General features: G+C 43.6%; 1 protein-coding gene across 2 annotated transcripts in view; it reads right to left on the minus strand.

Annotated features, from left to right (window-relative positions):
• Positions 1-1,220: 1,220 nt before the first annotated feature.
• Positions 1,221-21,857, minus strand: part of top1a (DNA topoisomerase Ia) — a 60,300-nt gene continuing 39,663 nt past the window's right edge. For both annotated transcript variants that reach the window (XM_084316470.1, XM_084316469.1), the window contains 7 exons: positions 20,156-20,341; positions 17,565-17,633; positions 16,707-16,821; positions 12,031-12,158; positions 11,058-11,152; positions 3,514-3,663; positions 1,221-2,663 (listed from right to left, as the gene is read on the minus strand). In XM_084316470.1, the coding sequence (XP_084172596.1) occupies positions 2,561-2,663; positions 3,514-3,663; positions 11,058-11,152; positions 12,031-12,158; positions 16,707-16,821; positions 17,565-17,633; positions 20,156-20,341 (846 nt within the window). In that variant the 3' untranslated portion in view covers positions 1,221-2,560. The remainder of the gene's footprint in view (positions 2,664-3,513; positions 3,664-11,057; positions 11,153-12,030; positions 12,159-16,706; positions 16,822-17,564; positions 17,634-20,155; positions 20,342-21,857) is intronic.

Raw genomic sequence — 21,857 nt, forward strand, 5'->3', positions numbered from 1 at the left:
ATTTAATTAAGAAAAAAAACCTGTCCTAAGAAAGCGTGATATGAAATTACAAATGTTTCTTCCATGCCCCCCGCCCCCCCCATGGATATATCATTTTGGAATAAAACTAGCAACTTCCAAGAATGAGACCAAAACGTGTGTATAGCTGCATATGATCAAATAACTATATTAAAGTAAGTTGCAGACATTTAATGGCAAGTCTGTTTTAGACAAATGCATAGTGGCATCTACTGGCGATTCACGGTTGATGCAATACCTCCATTACAATTAAATGTGCCAAGAAAACTGTTCACTGTTGTCTGAAACTTAGCAGTCATGGATGGAACCTATGTTTGCATAGAAAATCCATAGTTTTGTTATACTGGCAAAAACTCATTACATTATCTGGAAACTAATTAATACCAGGGTTACCGACGAATGAAATGTTGGCTCAGAGCTTTTCTATTAAAAAGGTGATAAGAGTGCCAGGTGCTTGACTAAATGAAATCCTTCCAAGCAGAAGAGCAGGCGAGACAAGAACTTCAGGAGAGAATGTACAAGGTCGCAACGAGTCCAGTCAAGCACTACAGCACAGCTCACTAAATGTATTCCAGCTGGAGAGTTCCCTGAAGCGAAATGGGATCTACACGGAAGGCAGTGCCAATATAAAGGGCTTTATTATATTTTTGTAATAAAGACAAGAGTTCCCCCAACCTCTGGATTCAAGACATTTAGGGTATTATAGCAATTTGTCCCACCATTCATGAGTCACTCTATTTTCCATTTGAAAAAAAAAATAAAGACAAAAACCAAGTTTGAAGGTTACGAGGATCTCGTGTTCATAAGTCAAGTGAAGAGGACGTCTATAGCAGAGTTCAGGCAGACTACTGGTCCCAAAGCAACAGTCAACCAGGATTCATGGGGTCCAATCGATTGAAACACGCATCTGTAAACATCCAATGTCCCTCTCAATTCTGCACGGTTACTGATGACTTGAGATAAGGATTCGTAAGCTGCCACAACGAAAAGTGTTGCGACGGACTCTTCTATACTATAAAACATCGTGTATAAACTATTTTAAATTAATCCAAGTTGCTAAACAAAGGGATGCATAAGTAACTGGGGAAACCAAACTTCGCAAAACAGCTTAACTTCTTGTACCTTACATAGATCGTATGGCGGTATAATACACAAGTACAACTCATCGTTAAGTATATTAAATGACACACCCCTCCCCAGCATTCAGCAGATAGAGTTGTAGGGTTTTATTCATCATCAACCTACAATGAGCATGAAACTCAAAAAAACAAAAACATGATTGAAGGCTATGACAACAGGTTGTAAAACAGGAAAATGACATGATTTCACAGCTACTGACACCGACTTTCCTGTCATACATGAGTTAACAGTGGAATAAAATTAATCGATAATTCACATTAGATGTGGTGTTGCGTTTCGTTGTCTACATCTTAAAAACACATTTCTTTAAAACTGCCTAAATTGTAACAGATGGTAATTTTCTTGTAATTTTTTGGCAAAGTTATATCCCTCACATACCCTTCTGGATGAAAAAAAAACGTTTTCCATTTACTGCACTTAAAATACATTAAAATAAGCATTATCTTCAAGTAACAGATAAGGGAGTTTCTTTCCTCTCGGAAACAATCGTTTAAAATAATTAAGTTAAAATCAAGATGACACAGGGCTATGCAGAAAGAGTCAGAGGATGCCGGCAACCGAAGGGGTGAGAGAAAGAGGGAGAGAGAATGATTGGTTCACATTTATACTGCTGAAAAAGAAGTCCCTGATAGCGTCTGTAAAACAAAAAATATTCACATTCTGTTTTAAGTAAATTACTGACATGGTTGTGATGCCCCCTCCACCCAGCCACACCCTTGCCTGCCTGAGCACCCCCCCACCCCCCACACCATGTTAAGGTTAAACACAATCCAGTTTAAAACATTCACCCAAACATACAGCTTTCATGATCTTTTTTCTCTCTCTCCACACACAACTCATAACTAGAGCTCACATTTAATTTCCTCAAAAAGGCGTGTGGGTGTATTTCAGGAATTAATTTGATTCAACTCTTCTATCAAAATATAGAATCATTAATAATACATGGGAGGGCTAAAAATACAGAGCGAGTGAACAAATATAATAAAATGATAAACAAAAGCATTTTTTTTGTTTTTTTTGTTGCTGAATACAGTAGCTATTAGGACCACAGAGTTCAAAGTTCAGGCATTGCCAGGTCTTGTGCCTAGGGAGGGACAGAGCCAAAAGGTAAAAGGGTTCACCCAATTATTGGGACCATGCCTCGACGCTCAAGATTGTGGGTACGAGTTCAGCCACCGGTGCCTGATGTCAGATCAGCTCCTCGACTAACCACAACACCCTCCTGCCGGCTCACAAAATCTCGATTCAACCCCGTTGTAGCAGTTCTTTTTCAGCTCGCTTCTTGCCACAATTCCTCGTCAAGTCTGGCCATCGGGTGAAATGCAGTTAAGCTAAAAACAAGTATCCGTTAAAAGAAAAAGTATCATAGTTAAAACCACAAACTTGGATTTTTTTTTTTTTTTTAGAATTCAAAGTCATCGTCCGCCATGTCGATGGCCCAGGCGAACTTCTCACGCTGAGTCTTATTGTAGATCTTCTCAATGGGAACGGCCCACTTCTTACACCTAAAAAGACACAAAATTACAATGGGTTATTTTCTAGGAAGGTCGTCCATGTTAACAGTAATCAACACTAAAAAGCTCACTTTATGCGACGTGTTAAATCAATTATGCGTAGTTTCTCAAGGGGAGCAGAAAGGTGGCAATTATTGTGGAAGCAAGCCAAATTTAAATGGGGTATATTAATGAAACTGCAATATAAATTTTTTGCCACTAGATGTCGCACTACTGGGCGATTATAGGGATCAAACAGTTTAGATCAAACTAGGTAATTGCATATTAAATATGACTCAAGATCCAGCAATTGTGAGTTTAACTTCAGGTAGAAGAGGAAGCCGCCATTTACTTTGAGGAGCGGAGCAGAAAACTAGGGAACAGCAGACAAGCGTTCATCCGTCCAGGTGCACTCCATTTTAGGAAGAGTTTGATAGATTAAAATGGAAAATACGCTTTTTGGATATTTCCACCGGGTTGTAAACTTGGAATATAGGTCTGCGTTACTCCAGTTACCAATGTAAACAAACCTGTTGACTCAGAAAAGGGATTCTGAACTCCTGCCAACTAAAGGACGGCAAAATGAAAAAGCATTCCAAGTAATCCAAAAGACCATACTGGAGATTCTGAAGACTAGATTAGACACCAGCTCACAAAAGAAAGATTTGAAAGATAATGCTAGATTTATTTAAATATGTCTAACCAATAGACAACGCCTATTAACAGGTATGCTGTTGCTTCATCTGAATGCACAGTGACTGTAACCAATTGGAATGGCTAGCCCTGCTTTTATTCAGACACAACAGCGATGAATTAAGCTGAATAAACTGACTTGTGGTAAAAAATACCAGCAGAATCTTACCAAGCCACAGAGATACGAGGATCCAGATAGTTGAGCTTGGAGGTGCCCAGGGCGATCTGCTTGTTCTCCTCGCGATCAGTGGCCATTACCTCCAGCTTCATCAGCTGCTCCTCTATCCTCTCCACCGCCTTCTTCCTGGTCTCCACAGTCCTGGGGAGGGAGGAAGGAGAGGGAGTGAGAAGGTAATCAATTACTCTGATGGAGAGCTGCTTTACGCATAAAAAAAAAAAATATCTAGGACACCAGTTTGTCAGGTACACATGCAAAGGCCCCTCCATTTACAACAGGGGCTGCAAACTGTTACCATTCTCCCAGACCTCAGTGGTCCAGAGAACGAGCGCACGCGCTACTATTGTACCTCAACATTGACTGTACAGAATACATCTATCTGGAGAAAGATGCTGATAAATCCATTCACATTATAATCCCCAGTATGTCTACTGCAGCATCTTCAATCCCCAGGCTGCTCAATGTGGACTCTATGCATCACTCATATTCTACATTCATTTCACACAACATCCACACACTCACTTTAAACACCATATTTTATTTATTTATTCTTAAAAGAATGTGCGTGTGCTCCGCCTCCTGTAACGTCCAAATGTGCCCAGAAGGCTTTGTGCTTGAAATTTAAGTAAGGGAACATCAGTCCCCTTTATATTTCAGAAATCTCTCAGCACTTCTGGTTCCTAGTGGCTTACGCAATGATAGTGGGGAAAAACAGCAGGGAGATTGGAACTCCCATTTAAAGTGTTTTAGTATAGCGGTTAGGTGGTCGAGCGGAGATTGCGTTCGTCACCAGCCCCGGAGCTGTGAGCTTGGTTCGCCTGTTCGAATCCAGCTCACAGCTCCGGGGTTGTCACCAGCTTGGCTGGCCGTCTGCACTGATACAATTGGCTGTATCAGAGGGTGGGAGAAGCTGGCGGGGTGGGTCCGGGTCGTTGTAAACAGCGACTCCTACAGTTCGGTCGGGGCGCCTGCTAAGCGCGGATTGGACGTGAGGGGGATAGTGTGGTCCTCCCACACGCTACGCCCTCTCAATGAGAATCCGCGCTGCCAGGTGAAAAGAAGTGTGTCGGAGGAAGCACGTGGTAGCCTCCACTCTCCCAAATGATCTGACTGTGGGGGGTAAAGCGCAGCGACCAGGAAGGGACTGGGAATTGGCATACGACTAACATTGGGATGGGAGAAAATCGGAGGAAAATGGAGGGGGGGAAAAAGACCAAAAAAAAAAAAAAAAAAAAGTGTTTTAGTATATTTTATACTACGTCAATCCCATTTACAGTGTTTTAGTATACTTTATACTACATCAGTGGTTCTCAAACTACGAGTCACAACCCAAATTGGGGTTGCGAGTAGGTGAGTGGGGTCGGGCATTGAAAAAAAAAATAAAAAAAAATCTGGCAACATATTTTGGCTGTCAATATTTAAATGTTAGTCTAAATAAATGTAGAGTGCAACACAGTACCGGTAATTATTGTGAAACTGGTGGATTAACGTAATTCAGTGAGTTGGAACAGTCTATGGGTTGGGGGGTCCGCACGGACAATTTAGCGTGTGGTACCTTCGGACCTTCTCGACTAACGTTACCGGAGTTGAATAGAGTTGATAACATGCAATGAAAAAGCGGCAATAGTCCTGGTTGGAGTTAGTAAACAGTTGTATGTTAGCCTTCTTGGATGTTGAATAAATGCCCATCATTGTCTTTCAACACCCCGCCTCTCACACCGGTTCCTGACAGGCAGCGAGCGAGCGAACTGGAGACGAAATCGCGCGCGACACTGTCCTGATATGAGGCGGCGCGTGTCCGAGTGTGTCCGTGTGTGTGTTACCTGGAAGCACACGGGGGCAAAGCAGCCTGCAATTCTTGACCAATAAAAAGTGTTTAGGGGCGGGACTCTGCCAAGTAATCGCTCAACTAGAGACACAGCGAGCAAATATTTGAGGGGGGAACGACATCGCCGCTCAGTTCGCGGTCGCTCGCGGCAGGTCAGGATAGTCTGATTGAAACGAATAAATTTTAATCATTTTCGCAATCACGCTCGCTCGCGTCGCTGCCTGTCAGGAAGGGGTGTCAGACTCCCATTTTCTCTTCTGCTAGCTAGTAGCTACGGTAACATTTCATTGGCTGTATTAGAGCTGGCGGGCTACCATAGTTAAACATGCGTTTTGTACAAACCGTGCCAACGTTATGGCAAGATGTGTGTAGGCCTATGTAATGTTAATGGCTATGTTTTTAAAGTCGTAATGAAGATTGATTCATATTGCGCTTGCCATTTCCACAAACTGACTACTAGCAACTGCCCAGCCAGCACGTCACCATATCTCCCCTAATACCAGATAGTATGTGTACTTATGCACGCTATAGAAGCGGGCTGAAATATCGATTCTCTCATTTCCTGATTGCTCGCACAGCCACATACGCATAGGGCAAACGCCATGTGAAAATAGCTCCGATTATCCCAAGACTGGTAAAATAGATTCCTTACCTCAGATCAGATGTTATCCAAAAAGATTATTCCAATTCCTGATTGCCATTAATATCGATTGCGTTTATTGATCAGCATTGGGTACTGTAAATACATAATCCACACGTTTTCCAGGCCGGCGATCACAATGGATTCTTCAGCAGTCTAAAGTAATGGGGTGCAGTTACACAGGGAGAGACGATAGGGGGCGGTATCTTCCCAATTGAGCTCAGAGAGAGTCTGCAACACTAACCCGAGGCTTGATTGATGAAATATGAATTCAAATCGCCAATAAAAAAAATATACGACAAACAAACGCTATATAGCGTTGGCGGGCACTCAACGGTCTAACGACAACGCGTGGCTGGCATCCAAAGTGTTAAGTGTGGGGTCCCCACAAAAGAATCCTAAATAAAATGGGGTCACAGTATGTAAAAGTTTGAGAACCCCAGTACTAAGTCAATCCCATTTAAAGTGTTTAGTATATTTTATACTAAGTCAATCCCATTTACAAGTTTCAAGTTTCTTTAATAGTTGTCATACAGAAGTACAGAATACTTTTATACAAAATGGGATGAGGTACAATTTAGGTACAATTTACAGTAAGGTGTACGAGTTGTAGTGCAAATCCAAGTGAGTGTGTGCGTGTGGATGTGTGTGCTGTGTGCATTTGATGGTTGTTGCATAGTGTTTATTGTTCGTTGAGCAGCCTGATGGCCTGGGGATAGAAGCTTCTTCTGAGTCTCTGTGCTCGCCTTGAGACTCCGGTATCGCTTGCCTGACCGCAGCAGTTCAAAGAGGCAGTTGTTCGGGTGGCTGGAGTCCTTGATGATTCTCTTAGCCTTACCCCTGCACCGCTTGTTGTAAATGTTCTGGAAGGTGGGAAGCCCCCCTCCAATTGTGCGTTCCGCTGAACGTGTCACTCTTTGTAGTCTGCTTCGGTCTTGTGCAGTGCTATTCCCAAACCAGGAGGTGATGTTGCCAGTCAGGATGCTCTCTATTGTACATGAGTAGAAGTTCTTAAGGATCTTCTGACTGACTTGGAACTTCCTTAGGCGCCTGAGGAAGTAGAGGCGTTGTCGTGCCTTCTTCACAAGACTGTCAGTGTGTGGTCCATGTCAAGTCCTCGGATATGTGGGCTCCGAGGTACTTAAAACTGTTCACTCTCAACCGGTGCCCCGTCGATGCTGAGGGGGCTGTAGTCCTTGACCTCCTAAAGTCCACAATCATCTCCTTTGTTTTGCTGACGTTCAGGGAGAGTCTGTTCTCCTGGCACCATCCCGCCAGGACCTTGACCTCTTCCAGGTAGGCCCTCTGGTCGTTTGCAGAGATCAGGCCGACCACTACTGTGTCGTCAGCAAATTTGATGATTGTGTTGTTGCTCCGCTGAGCCACACAGTCATGTGTGTACAGGGAGTAGAGGAGGGGACTCAGAACACAGCCCTGTGGGGCCCCTATGTTGAGGGTTATGGATGAGGAGGTGCAGTTGCCTGCTCTCACCACCTGGGGTCTGCCCGTCAGGAAGTCCAAGACCCACTGGCAGAGGTCATAGTTCAAGCCCAGGTCCCTGAGCTTGGCTATGAGTTTGGAGGAGACTATGGTATTGAATGCTGAGCTGTAGTCGATGAATAGCATTCTCACATAGTTCCCCTGCCTCTTGTCCAGGTGTGATGCTGCTGTGTGCAGCACATGGGCTATGGCGTCCTCCGTGGACCTGTTGGGGCGGTATGCAAATTGCAGGGGGTCCAGGTTGATGGGGAGGGAGGAACAGATGTAGCCCTTCACTAGCTTCTCAAAGCACTTCATGGCTATGGAGGTGAGAGCTACAGGGCGGTAGTCGTTGAGGCAAGTGGGCGTAGATTTTTTGGGTATAGGGATGATGGTGGACTTCTTCAAACAGGTGGGGATGACAGCCTGTTCTAAGGACAGGTTAAATATGTCAGTGAATACCGGGGCCAGTTGGTCGACACAGACTTTTAGGACGCGGCCGAGGATACCGTCCGGTCCTGCTGCATTCCTGATATTCACTTTCTTAAAGGTCCTCCTCACCTCATGTTCTGTTATTCTGAACACTGAATCTCCATCAGCAGCTCCCCCCCCTCCATTGCAGTGGTTTACAGTTTACATTACAGTGTTTTAGTTACTTTATACTAAGTCAATCCAATTTACAGTGTTTTAGTATATTGTATATTTTATACTAGGTCATTCCCATTCAGTGTTTTAGTTACTTTATACTACGTCAATCCCATCCAGTAGTTAAGTCATCAACCCAAGACTGCAAGAAGGGGGATGGTCAGAGAGTCACATAAAACAAGGATTTGTTGGAATACATGTTTAAACTAGGAAGCTCGAGCGCAGGACTGAAATTCTAGAAGACATTAATCATTTTGTCACGAGTCCCACAGACTATAAGCAGAGAGACCAGAGGCATGTGGAGTAGGGATGGGCATTTTACAAAAAAAAATCCAGATCGATTGATCACATGATTTACTCGAGTACTTGTGGATTACTCACAGAGGAAAACGCTGTACAAAATAAACGTCTTTTCCGGTGTTTTAAACTTTGCTCTTTTATTTTGAAACGGTGAAAGAATCGGCCGAAAGCCGAAAGGCCATTTTTGGCCGAAGACTTTCGGTAGCCGAAATTTCGGTGCATCCCTAATTGTTATCGCTAGCAGAACCACAACTAACTTTGTTAGTTTTAACGTTAGCTACAGCTACAGGCAATCATGAGGAGGAAGAGCTGCTGATTTTAATCGGCAGCGCGTCAAAGCCTTATATAAGGCGCTTTTCCACTGCATAGTACCTACTCGACTCTACTCTACTCGCTTTAGGTACCTGGTACCATGTTGCTTTTCCACTGCAGGTACTAAAATAAAGTACTCAGTTTGTCTCCGTGTGGGGAGGCGGGGCTGCTGGTGATCAGCATGAGAGCTCACCGAGTGAATCCACAGTCACTTGATCCTCAATAGGAAACCAACCTAGATTTACCCTGAAGGACTGGTTCTGGCCGAACTGTTCGTTATACAAGTATCACAGAGACATTTCAAATGTACTCACAGTTGCACAAGGGTTTCGGACAGAGATACGGGATGGTTTGAAAGCTCTGCGTTGCTAATAAACATTTTAAATATTTTTTATAAACTGCTCAAAACGGCATTATTTCCGGCGTTGGGTGCATGATGCGCATGCGCTGTGATCACACCAGGCAGCCAACGCCGGAAATAATGCAGTGTTGAGCAGTTTATAAAAAATATTTAAAATGTTTATTAGCAACGCCGAGCTTTCAAACCATCCCGTATCTCTGTCCGAAACCCTCGTGCAACTGTGAGTACCTTTGAAATGTCTCTGTGATACTTGTATAACGAACGGTTCGGCCAGAACCAGTCCTTCATGGTTTCCTATTAAGGAGCAAGTGACTGTGGATTCACTCGGTGCATCACAGTCACGAAAGGGGCTATGAGCTTGGCTCGCGCTTGGAACCAGACTCGAGCAGGGACTAAAAAAGTACAGACTTTTGTAATGGAAAACCGAAAATACCGAGTAGAGTAGAGTAGAGTAGAGTAGAGTAGAGTAGGTACCATGCAGTGGAAAAGCGCCATAAGAGAATAGCCCTGTGGTGCACAGGCACGACAGCGCAGATCGAACTACCCGTTGTATTAGATTAATTGATCCCCGTGTCCAGTCCTTTGACTAGCCCAACCAGTTTATTGTAAACAATGATGCATGTAATTGTATTAACGTTAATGTGTGTTGTAGCCATGTTATACATTCTGAAATGGCATTAACGTTAGTTGGGTACCGTCATTGTATTTTGTTGGTTAGCTATTTAGCTAATGTTGATAGCATTGAATAGCATCAAGGCTAGCTGGCTACAACAAATTCTCACAAGCTGGCATCGTAAAAGAAATAAAAAAAAGTGCATCCTAGTAAATAATTTAAGATCGCCGTGAGTAATCGGTCAATCGATTACTCACGCCCACCCCTAATGTGGAGATGATCAAAGCTGGAGTCACCTCAGTCCGCTGGTATTAGTCATATTCATGAGTAGTCTATAGATCATCAGTCAAGACCAAAGAATGATCAAACATGCCGTCAAGGGCAGCGGGGAAACATTCAGATGAATCTTCATATACCTAGACTTTTATACACTACCAAAAAAAATAATGTTTCAACGATTCTTAATCTAGAATTGATAACTAGAGGTGGTGGCGGAGAGGATGATGAGAAGGAAGCTGGCCTCTATGCTGGAGAACCCCTTGCACCCCCTCTATGGAGAGCTCGTCAAGATGAGCACTTTCAGCAGACCCATACCTCCCTGACACCACTAACTGCCTCGGCCAGTCCTTAATACCAGCAGCCATCAGGCTCCACAACAGTGGGCAGGGACCTCTGCCAACACACAGCTGGAGAACTAACGGCATCTATTATTACCATGCCCATAACTGTACCTCTGCCCTGCTGATATGCCTGAATTTGAACCAATAAAGGAATCTCTTATCGGTAGTAAACTCGTACCGTCTTAAATAGTTGCAAACACCACCCACTCCCATCTTCAAAGTTACCGTACTTTTCGCACTATAAGCCGCACCCGACTATAAGACGCAGCAGCTAAATTTAATGATGTGTACATAAATAAGCCGCACTGGACTATAAACCGCATGTGTTTTAATGTTTAATTACCATATGTAAGGAGTGGAGCCTGCGGCTTAATTTGACTCAACACAGGAAACCTCACCCGGCCCGGACACGGAAAGGATTGACAGATTGATTGCTCTCTCGATTCTGTGGGTGGTGGTGCATGGCCGTTCTTATATTGAGCTTTAAGTTCCCACCTCTACAGAGAATGACTCCCATTGGGACACAATACTGTCGGACAAATAACAAGAATTAACTCATTTACAAGTTGTATTAAGTAAATAAGGGAACAGATAAATAACATTTCAATGCAGTAAAAAAAAGCAATATTTCGATTTTCGGGTTTTGTCCACATATAAGCCGCACCGTTATACAAGCCGCAGGGCCGAAAAATGGGGGGAAAAGCCGCGGCTTATAGTCCGAAAAGTACGGTACTTACTTTTTGGATTTCTCATCTCTCCGTACTTTGGCATCAGCCTTGGAGCTCTTCAGCTCTCTCTTGGTGTCAACCAGCTGGTCCTTCTTTGCATCGATCTGGTGGAAGTGTGGGGGGCGGTTCAGTTAAGTGTAAAGGAGTCATTGTACCAGTGCCCATGTGGCCTTTTCAGCGATCCAACTGGCATCCCCCTCAAATATGTTGCTAACATTCTGGTTGTCCGAAAACTACTCACAGAATTAGAACAGAAAATGGCTTCTGCTGCATGCTAGCTATGCTACAAATAAAAGGTAAACTGGTGCATTTATATAGCAGCTTTTATCCAAAGCGCTTTACAATTTCTGTTCCTCACATTCACCCACCGATGGCAGAGGCAACCATGGGAGCAATTAGGGGTTAAGTGTCTTGTTCAAGGACACTTGTTCAAGGACACTTTGACAGGCTGACTGAGGAGCGGGAATCGAACCGGGAACCTTCAGACTACTGCTCTACCACTGTCGCCCCCTACATACATCAAGTATACTCCTAGCAAATATGCCCATTTCAATATACACAATTATTTCACTGCACTAAGGCCAAATCACAAGGATCATCATCATGTCATCAATCATCAATCATGTTCGGATATTGGCCATTATTAATAATGTCACAGAATGTTCCAATATAGGCCATCATTATACATCACAGAATGTGCAACATACTACAAAAATGCATTTTCCTGACTCATACCATCTGTGATAGAAGGCTCATTCCTACTCATTTGTAAACATTGAGAATTATAAGACTCTAGTTTAGTACCAGTAAAATGATACCATGTATGGCTATAGATGCAGAGGTTTCATTATGTACAGAGATTAATAGACAGTTTGTGCATAAAAAAGGCATTGCATACAGTACAGCCTTTACATTCAAATACGGACAAAACTATAGCATATTGGCTTTAGAAATATATAAAGTTAATCTTTTATCCACTCACTTTGCCCTGCAGGGTCTGCATAGACTTCTCGTAGGTCTTGGGCAGAGCCCTCTGATGGTTACACAGGATGGCCACGGCTCGGTTGGCTCTGTTGTAGGACAGGATCTTGGCAGGAAGGTTTTCATCCGCTAGGAAATAAAGGGCAGTTTAGGATAATGTCGTGCCTTTTTAATAACCTCTATTGACAACTGGTACACTTTTAAAAGTATTATATTGGAAGTACTACATTGTTACCAGATGGTTTGTACCATTCAGTAACTTGAAAAAATAGCCACAGAAAAGCAATGTGAATAATAATTACACATTGTGAAATTTTTTGAAATATTGTGGCCACAATCGCCCACCCCCATGTATGACCTCCATTTTCTAGGCAGCATGAAAATGTCAACGTAAAACAGTAAGGGCTTGTGTCCATAGCGGACGTTTTTTTCAAGGCGGACCGCTTTGGAAAACGCAGTCTCACGACTGCCGCGGCTCCCCCACTTGCTCGATGTTGATTGGTCGGTTGAAAAAAGTTACCTTGATGAGCGCGCACCTTTCCAAAAGTTGAGTTGAGTTTTAACTTTAGGCGCTGGGAGCGCTCCGCCCAAAAACGCTGCCGCAGAGAGCGCTAAAACGCGACGCTGGGAAAAGGAGCGCGCCTGTAGCATAGAAATTAATGACAGAAAGGAGCTGACAACTCATAAAACGTCCGCTGTGGACACAAGCCCTAACAAGGTATAACCCTGACATGCCGTTCTAAAATTGCCATACAATAGGGATGGGAATAGAAAACCGGTTCCCGTGGGAGGGACATGCCGCCCCCGTCGCTTCCTGATTCTACTGCGCAGGCGCACCAACCGACCTGTAGGAGTCGCTATCCACAACGTCCGATCCCCACCCACCGGCTTTCCCACCCCCTAATACTGCCAATTGTATTAGTATGAACGACCAGCCAAGCCGGAAGCAACGCCAAGAGCTGGGCTCGATCCCAGCATCTCCTGCATTAGTGGCGAGTGCCTTGCCCACTGTGCCACTTAGCCGCCCTTGTTTTTTTTATTATTATCGATTCCCATAAATGTTTCATCAATCTAGCCTCACGTTACCAGTGGGGATCTGTCTGAACTCGAACAGGGAAAATACAGCCCCCTATCGTCTCTCCGGATGGTACTGCACCCCTTTGGATTGGATTGAATGAAAGGCATAGAGAAAAAAAAAAAAGTCCTGCTTCCATATTTTACTTGTCAGACAAGTAACCGGAGACGATCCAAGTAATCGCCCACCACCAGAACAGCAGAGAATGTGTGTTTCCAGTACCCAGCGTTGGATCAATAAACGCGATCGATATTTGGAATGGCAATCAGGAATTGGAATAATCTTTTTGGAGAACATCTGATTTGAGGTAAGTAATCTATTTTACCAGTATTGGGATAATCAGAGCTATTTTCACCATATATCAGCGTGTGCCATATGCGTGTATGTGAGATCAGGAAATAAGATAAGATTTTTCAGCCCGCCTCTATAGCATGCATAAGTACACATACTATCGATAATCTAGCGTTTATTTGAAAACGATTCATAAATAGGCAGAAAAATTACGTGTTTTGTGTATTCCAGTGTATTCCAGTAAAGGGCGTTTAGCAGGGTTAGAAATTAACGGGGGCTTGGGGCATAATGCCCTTGAAAATGGACAAAATGCCCTCGAAAATCAGTTAAGGGGGGCACTTAATGCCCCCGACAGTTTACTAATTATATATATATATATTTATCCGGTAATGGAGCGTCTGTGTATCGTACGGTTCAGATGACGCGCAAATAAAAAAATTCATTTGGCGGAGCCGGTGTTCTGCACTGGCTGCAGGCAGCAGCAGCACTGCAGCCCAATAGGGTCGAGCTGCAGCCAGGTGCTAGTCAGTTTGTGTAAAAATGGCACGCACAATATAAATCAATCTTCATTACGACTTTAAAAACATAGCCATTAACATTACATAGGCATACACACATCTTGCCATAGCGTTAGCAGTTTGTACAAAACAACGCACGTTTTAACTATGGTAGCCCGACGCAGCCCGCAAGCTAATACTGTACAGTCAATGGAATGTCACCGTAGCTACTACTAGCTACTGTAGCAGAGGAGGAAATGGGAGTCTGAGAGGCGGGGTGTTTAAAGACAATGATAGGCGTTTATTCAACATCCAAGAAGGCTAACATACAACTGTGTTTTACTAACTCCAACCGGGACTATTACCGCTGTCCCACTGCATGTTGATGTTATGAACTCCTCCTAACGTTACCGGAGCTGAAGGTGCCACACGCTCAAATGTCCGTGGGAACCCGCGCCAACCCATAGATAGTTCCAACTCACCGAATTACATAATCCACCACAGTTGCACTCAATATTTAAATAATGTTAGTCTAAATAAATGTAGACAGAAACATAATAATTTCAAGCAGAAAACGAATCTTTCCATTAAGAACTGACAATCAGGGAATTTAAACATGGTTGACATTGTTTTTGTGCGTTTATATTAAAGAAAGGAAAGTCTAGTGCTGGCTGAGCATTGTTTGTTTGCACTAAGTTAATACTTTGACAAATGTAGCCTATATTTTTCAGTCAGTTCGGTCTTTGTGTGCCAAACATTATTTAAGGCTGTAAACACTGTAAACCTTTTATTTTATTTTTAATAAATGAGAAGCATGTTTAGATTTGAGTGTTAAATTTGTTTTTTAATAAAAATTTACGTATATCGAACTGAAAACCGTGACCCCAAAATCGTGATACGAACCAAACAGTCCATTTTGTGAACCGTCCCACCCCTACCGTTTATCATAAAAATTCAGTGCCCCCGGAAAAAAAAAAAAAAAAAGCCCCCGAAAATCAAGGGCAAAAAATAATTTAATTTAATTAAAGATTAAAAAGTCAGTTTCGACAATGTTGACTGCAAACAAGTCATTGATAAGCGACGGCCATATTTAGACATAGCCATAATTTAAGATAGTTTATGTGTTCGCAAATATGAGAGCTGTCATTGAAGTGGGTGGTGGCACGCAACGGGGTTCCGGGGCACTCAAGTGTTAAGGGCTAGAAATTGCCTGGGTTTTGGTCATAATGCTCCCGAAATGCTCCCGCTGTTTGACTGCTTCTTTTTTTTTTATCTACTTTTTCTCCCCATTTTAAATTTCTCCCATCCCAATTTCGTATTATCCAATTCTACCCTCCCCTGTCTCAAACGTTGTTAGACCATGCCTCCCACTGGTCGGCTGCAATGTGGACGAAGCCTTGCATCACGTGTCCCCTCCGGTACACGAGGCAGCCGGTGCATCTTTACCTGTACAGCGCGATCTCAGTGGCGAGGAGTAACTCGTGGAGGCTCACGCTGCTCACGCTGCTCACGCTGCTCACGCTGCCCACGCTGCCCACGCTGCCCCCCCCCCCCCCCCCCCATACTTCCCGATTCTGCTGTACAGGCGCACCAACCGACCTGTAGGAGTCGCTGTCCACAACGTCCGATCCCCACCTACCGGCTTTCCCACCCCCTAATACTGCCATTGTATTAGTATGAACGACCAGCCAAGCCGGAAGCAATGCAGAGAGCTGGGCTCGAACCCAGCATCTGCTGCGTTAGTGGCGAACGCCTTGCCCACTGCGCAACTTAGCCACCCTGTTTGACTGCTTCTATGTGCAGTAAAAACTACTCTAATGTTTTAGAACCTAGTGATTCATTTAATTCAAGGCAACCTAGAATTAGCCACGAAGCTAACGCTAGCTAACAAAGCTCATGCAGAGACAGACACATTGCTCAGGTGGAAAGAGGGTGGGGGCGAGCGGTGGGACCGGGGGGAGCCGTGTGTGCAGGGGGCGAAATTAGAGCCCGCCAAGCACCATTGGCGGTCAGTTTTTACGTTTGGCAAGTGCCACTGAGAGGTCTGCCCGCCGTGTAGTTCATATCGATACTCTTATTTTGAAAATCCTGTGCGGGTCTCATTTCCGCCCCAAGCGCAGCTAGTCATAATATCGATGACTCCGGTAGTTAGCAACATTCGGTTCATATGATACTCTTATTTTGAAAAAACCCGTGGCAATGAGTCATATCCGCCCAGTCCTGCAGCGGGATACTATTGGCTTCTGCTCGTATCAACACAGAGGCAGTCTGCTCTAGTCTAGAGCGGACCGCGGTGAGCTAACGTCACTGTTTAAACAATGACCCAGTCAACTTTCACTTTTAGTTTAATACATGACGAGGCATTGTCTAACGGTATCTAGCTGGCTAGCTACTGATAGCTGCTGATAGTTTTGTATTTTTCTGGCCTCAACAATTTTGTATTTTTCTGGCCTCAACAATAAATGACAATCAGAAATGTCAAGTTGCATGTTGTTATTCGCAAACAGCTTAGTTCTGTTGCATTTCCAATTTATTTAAATTATAAATTTATCAGGGGTCGATAAAGAATCGATAATGGAATCGTATAGATAAAATCTTATCAATTCCCATCCCTACATACAACTAAAGAGAAGCAAACCCTTTCCAAGTGCAGCTTGCACAAGAAAAGTAGTGTTCCCTCACATGCAAATTCTAAATAATTAAAATCTGCCCATAGTGTTAAAATCGCATCGTCCAATTTTGCGATGACATGGATCACGGTGGGGATTACAGCGACTGGCGGAGGGGTCTGGAGACTTGGGTCTGAAGACTTACGACTGGTGAGCTCCTTCAGCTGCTGCTGCAGAGTGATCGAGGCGTTGTAGGTACGGAACACTTTGGCCGTCAGCCCGTCCATCAACTCTTGGAGGTGCTTGTTTAGAATGGAAGTCTGGCGCGAGAGAGAGGGGGAAAGGATGCAGTCAGATGAGGACAAGGCTAATACGTGAGCAGATGATAATGGGGTGAGGAAGTGAAAGAGTAATTTCTTCTTTCAATATGCTTTCAAACAGACCGGTTGTACACAAGAGTCATCCTAAATACTTAAGGTTACTCCTTGCATGAATTCAGATATGATAAAAGTATACAATTTAGGACCATATATGAAAGTGGCCCAAATCAGAATTGAAAAGATTATATTTGATGAGATTTGTGCCGTTCATAGTCATGAAAAAACCCAGATCGAAGTCATGAGCGAAGTAATCAGATTTAAGATATACACTAGGCAGGACGTAGCTTACAAAAGAAAAAGAAAACAGTATAGCACAGGGTAAGGATATGCAGAATGTCACATTATGCTAAACCCATGTTTTCCCAAACATAAAGGGCCTAAAATGGCCATCTTCCTATGAATATAAAAAGGCAATCATAAAAAGTCTTAAGATGGTCATCATTCCCATGAATATAAGGTAATCCAGTCTTATATTTTCAGGGCTCTTCAGCACAAGTGTCATGTCTAAATGTGCTACACAAATAAATTGGATTGATTGATAACATTTTGGAAAAGGAAATTCAATGACGTGGGACATTTCTATTTATTATTGCAAAATGAATGAATGCACACATTTTCCAAGATACATCAGCAGCCATGCTCGATATTAAACACTTAAGGATCAATCAGGTTCTGGTACTTACATTGAGACGATCAAACAGGTCATCCTCAGGCTCCTTGTTCTCCGTGAACAACTGGAGGTTCTTAAATACCTGTATAGAGAGGCAGGACACAACATGAAACAACCAAAACGCACAACGGCAGCAGTCACAGATGCAAAGCATGAGGCAGTTAAAACGATGAGTGAGCAACATTGCGGGTCTATGAGATACTTTGCATATAAAGTCAAAAAAAGGCACCCGCTTTTCAGGTGAAAGACTTTAAAAACAGACTTATGGTCAGGTTGGGTACCGTTCACATGTGAATCGATACCGGTACCCAACGGTACCTTTTTTTCGGTACTTTAGTCTCAAAATGTAATCTACCTACCTCAGTTGTAAAGAATTAGTCCAAACTTCAAATAATTTATTATCATCATTTATTTAGAACAATTTGTTAATATATATACAATATTGCAGCAAGCGTTGTCTGCATCTAGCTTTGTAAAGTGCAACTACACTTGCGACCGTTTTCGGCTTGCCATTGCCCCGTGAGACACTTCACACCTACAATCAGTACAATGTTTCATGTAACCCAGCCCTGGCCAGTGACTGCTTTGTTGTTGAATCAAGTCATATCCTAGGTACCGTAATTTTTGGACTATAAGCCGCGGCTTACCCCCCCCATTTTTTCGACCCTGCGGCTTATATAACGGTGCGGCTAATCTATGGATTTTTACAGCTAACTGGGTGCGCTCCCTCAGCTCTGTGACCGTCAGATCAGACTCTTAAATCTGCTGCAGCAGTGCACGCCTTGCCCCCCCTCCTCCGCCTCAGACGCACGTCAACAAACCATTACGGCAAGAGGAGTGCATGAGCAGCTCAGAGCTCCTCTTTCAACATAACTGAAGCATTAAACAAAATGACCCAGTCAACAAACTATTCACTTTAGTTTATTAATACATGAGGCGTTGTCTAATGTTATCTAGCTACTGATAGCTCCTGATCTCATCAGTTTGGCATTCGATTTCGCAGGTGCTGGCTAGCGCTGGCTAACTGGCTATCGTTATGTGAGCCAACGTTGGTACCTACTGTACCTGGCGCTGGCTAACTGGCTATCGTTATGTGAGCTAACGTTGGTACCTACTGTACCTGGCGCTGGCTAACTGGCTATCGTTATGAGAGCTAACGTTGGTACCTACTGTACCTGGCGCTGGCTAACTGGCTATCGTTATGCGAGCTAACGTTGGTACCTACTGTACCTGGCGTTGGCTAACTGGCTATCGTTATGTGAGCTAACGTTGGTATCTACTGTACCTGGCGCTGGCTATAGTTATGTGAGCTAACGTTGGTACCTACTGTACTTGGCGCTGGCTAGCTGGCTATCGTTATGTGAGCTAACGTTGGTACCTACTACACCTGGCGCTGGCTAACTGGTTATCGTTCCCGTTTAAACAAAAATGTTAATAAATGGGAGCTTCCTCAAACAGCCATCTCTTTCCGACAATCCCCTCTGTGCACGAACCCTTACATATGGTAACATTAAAACACCTGCGGCTTATAGTCCAGTGCGGCTTATATATGTACACATCATTCAATTTAGCTGCTGCGGCTTATATTCAGGTGCGCCTTATAGTCAGAAAATTACGGTAAGCGTGTATTGTTGACGTGAGGCACACTTCATAGGTTTCGTTTCGCAGTAAACTAAACAAACGATATATTTTTTCATTTTAATTTCCAAAATCTTGCGCCTCCATTCCAATGAAATGAAAGTAAGCGGCACCTCGACTCCACCTCTCTACAACAAGCAGGTGGAGATGATCTGTGTTGAAAACAACAAGGACATGTGCAGCAGACATGTCGACGAAGAAGTCAGACGTGTGGTTACACTTTAAAATATGCAAAGACAATGCCCAAAAAGCCGAGTGCCAGAAGAAAATGGCATATCACAACTCTACAACAACTTTATCAAATCACCTAAAAAACGTAAGTATCGTTGTACGCAACGGCGACGCCACACAAAAAACATTAAGGTTATGCCTATGCTGCTATGACTAATGTGTTACCAAGTTGGCTAATTTAATTGTAATCATCTGCTTTTGTAGGTGCATCGTCTGATATAATTATAAATTATAAATTAAATATAATATAATTGTTTGCTTGATAGACGAAGGTTGCAACATAATTATGTAATGTCATGTCATGTGAGAGCAGCCCCACTGCACCCAGGCAGCGCAGCCGAGTGAAACCTTGTTGGCTGCGTCAGTCACAAAAGGGGCTACTTAATTAATTAATCCAATCCACTTTATTTATAGAGCACATTTAAAACAGTTTACCAAAGTGCTGTACAAGTCCCACAACATATACATTTTTTTAAATATATATTAGAATTATATATATTTTTTATTCGAAGCTTCGAATTAAAATCGAAGCTTGGCCCCGAAGCTTCGATTGCCAAAAAAAGCGTCGAAGGTCAGCCCTAAACTAAACGTTATCGGACTTAAATATATATATATTTTTTTAACAGTGCCGAAATGTGGCACCGGTGGATCTCACGTGAATCAGTACTCTGTAGTACCGACGTGATTCGGTCGATAGTAGATTAAAAGGATTCTGTACCCATCCCTAATCCTTACCCTTTTCTCCACGGGGACCTTGTTATAGTAGCGGATGGAGTCTTTACCCAGGAAATCGAACTCCACCACAAACTCCTGGCCGTCTTTCTCTGGGTACAGGTTGATGTGTTCCACCCTGAGGGAGCAGCAGCCCACTGTGTCGGCCGTCTCCCCCTCCTCCTTCTCGTTACCCGCCCTCAGAGCCAGCTGGAACAAACGGGTTAAAGTACCGCTTAGAAATCCGTTCTAAGCTCACACATACGAATCAAATACAGGCTACAGTAAATTAGCCCAATCAATATATGCTGCGTTCAAATCACAGCTACAAGTCATTTAGGGTTACATTGATACGGACACTGGTACAAGTACATGGTCAATAGCAATTTCTCATACAAAAAAAATTGGATACCATCATACCAGCCATGTGCATCATGCAAGAAATCCAACCAGATTTAGCCTTTTTCAGACTTGGGGCCTGTGTCGACCAGGGACGTTTTATGAGTTGTCAGCTCCTTTCTGTCATTCATTTCTATGCTACAGACGCGCTCCTTTTCCCAGCGCCGCGCCTCGCGTTTTAGCGCTCTCTGCGGCTGGCGTTTTTGGGCGGAGCGCTCCCAGCGCATAAAGTTGAAACTAGTTAAACTGAGAGGAGCGCCGCTCATCAAGGTAACTTATTTCGACCGACCAATCAACATCGAGCAAGTGGCAGAGCCGCGGCTTTGCTTTTCAAAGCGGTCCGTCTTGAAAAAAACGTCCCCGGTGGACACAAAGCCTTAGGATATTAGATCTAAAAAATTGAGAAAGACTCCATTGTTTTTGTCCAATGACTGTCCAATCCAAGTCTATCATTTAGTAAAACTAATGGATAAATATGCCATTAGTGGCCACATCTTTTTAAGACCCAATCCAAACGGCTTTCATAGTGCATTTCGCTTGTGTTTTGACAAGGTTTGTGAATGAAACGGGATGTTTGGACAGGACTTGATATCAGAATGCACTGAATTTGATGCAACTGCTATGTAGGGCAAAAGTAATCACTAGTAGTGGACTCTGAATAGTGAGTGAAAAGCCCCAATAAAAAAAAGTTAAAAGTTTATTTTCACCACAACAATTTGATCCAATAAAGGGCGGCTAGGTGGTGTAGTGGTCTAAGGCACTCGCCACCAGTGTGGAGACGCTAGGATTCGCGTGTTCGAATCCAGCTCTCCACATTGTTTTTCAGTTTGGCTGGTCGTCCGCAGTAATACACATTGGCCGTATTACGGGGAGGGAAAACTGAAGGGTGGGGATCGAACGTTGTGAACAAGCGACTCCTACAAGTCGGTTGGTGCGCCTGCGCAGTAGAATCAGGAAGTGTCGGGGGCAGCGTGAGCCTCCCACGCGTTACTCCTCGACACTGAGAGGTCGAGCTGCGCAGGTGAAAAGATGCGACTGCTGTTACCTCAAGTACCGGAGGGGACTTGTGCTATGTATGACTTAGTCCACATTGCAGCCGGCTTGTGGGAGGCAAGAAACAGCGTTCGTGACAGGGGAGGGTTGAATTGGATGATACGAAATTGGGATGGGAGAAAATATAGAAAAATGGGAGAAAAAGTGGATCAAAAAAAACAATTTGATCCAATACGGATCTTTGTCAAAAAGGAAGAAGCTCAGAGAGCCGATTGGATCCAAATGTTGGTGTGGTGAAAAGAAACCCCTTATGGGAAGCTTGCATCCTGTGTAG

The sequence above is a fragment of the Notolepis coatsorum genome, assembly GCF_963971535.1.
Source record: "Notolepis coatsorum genome assembly, chromosome: 6".
Classification (NCBI taxonomy): Eukaryota; Metazoa; Chordata; class Actinopteri; order Aulopiformes; family Paralepididae; genus Notolepis; species Notolepis coatsorum.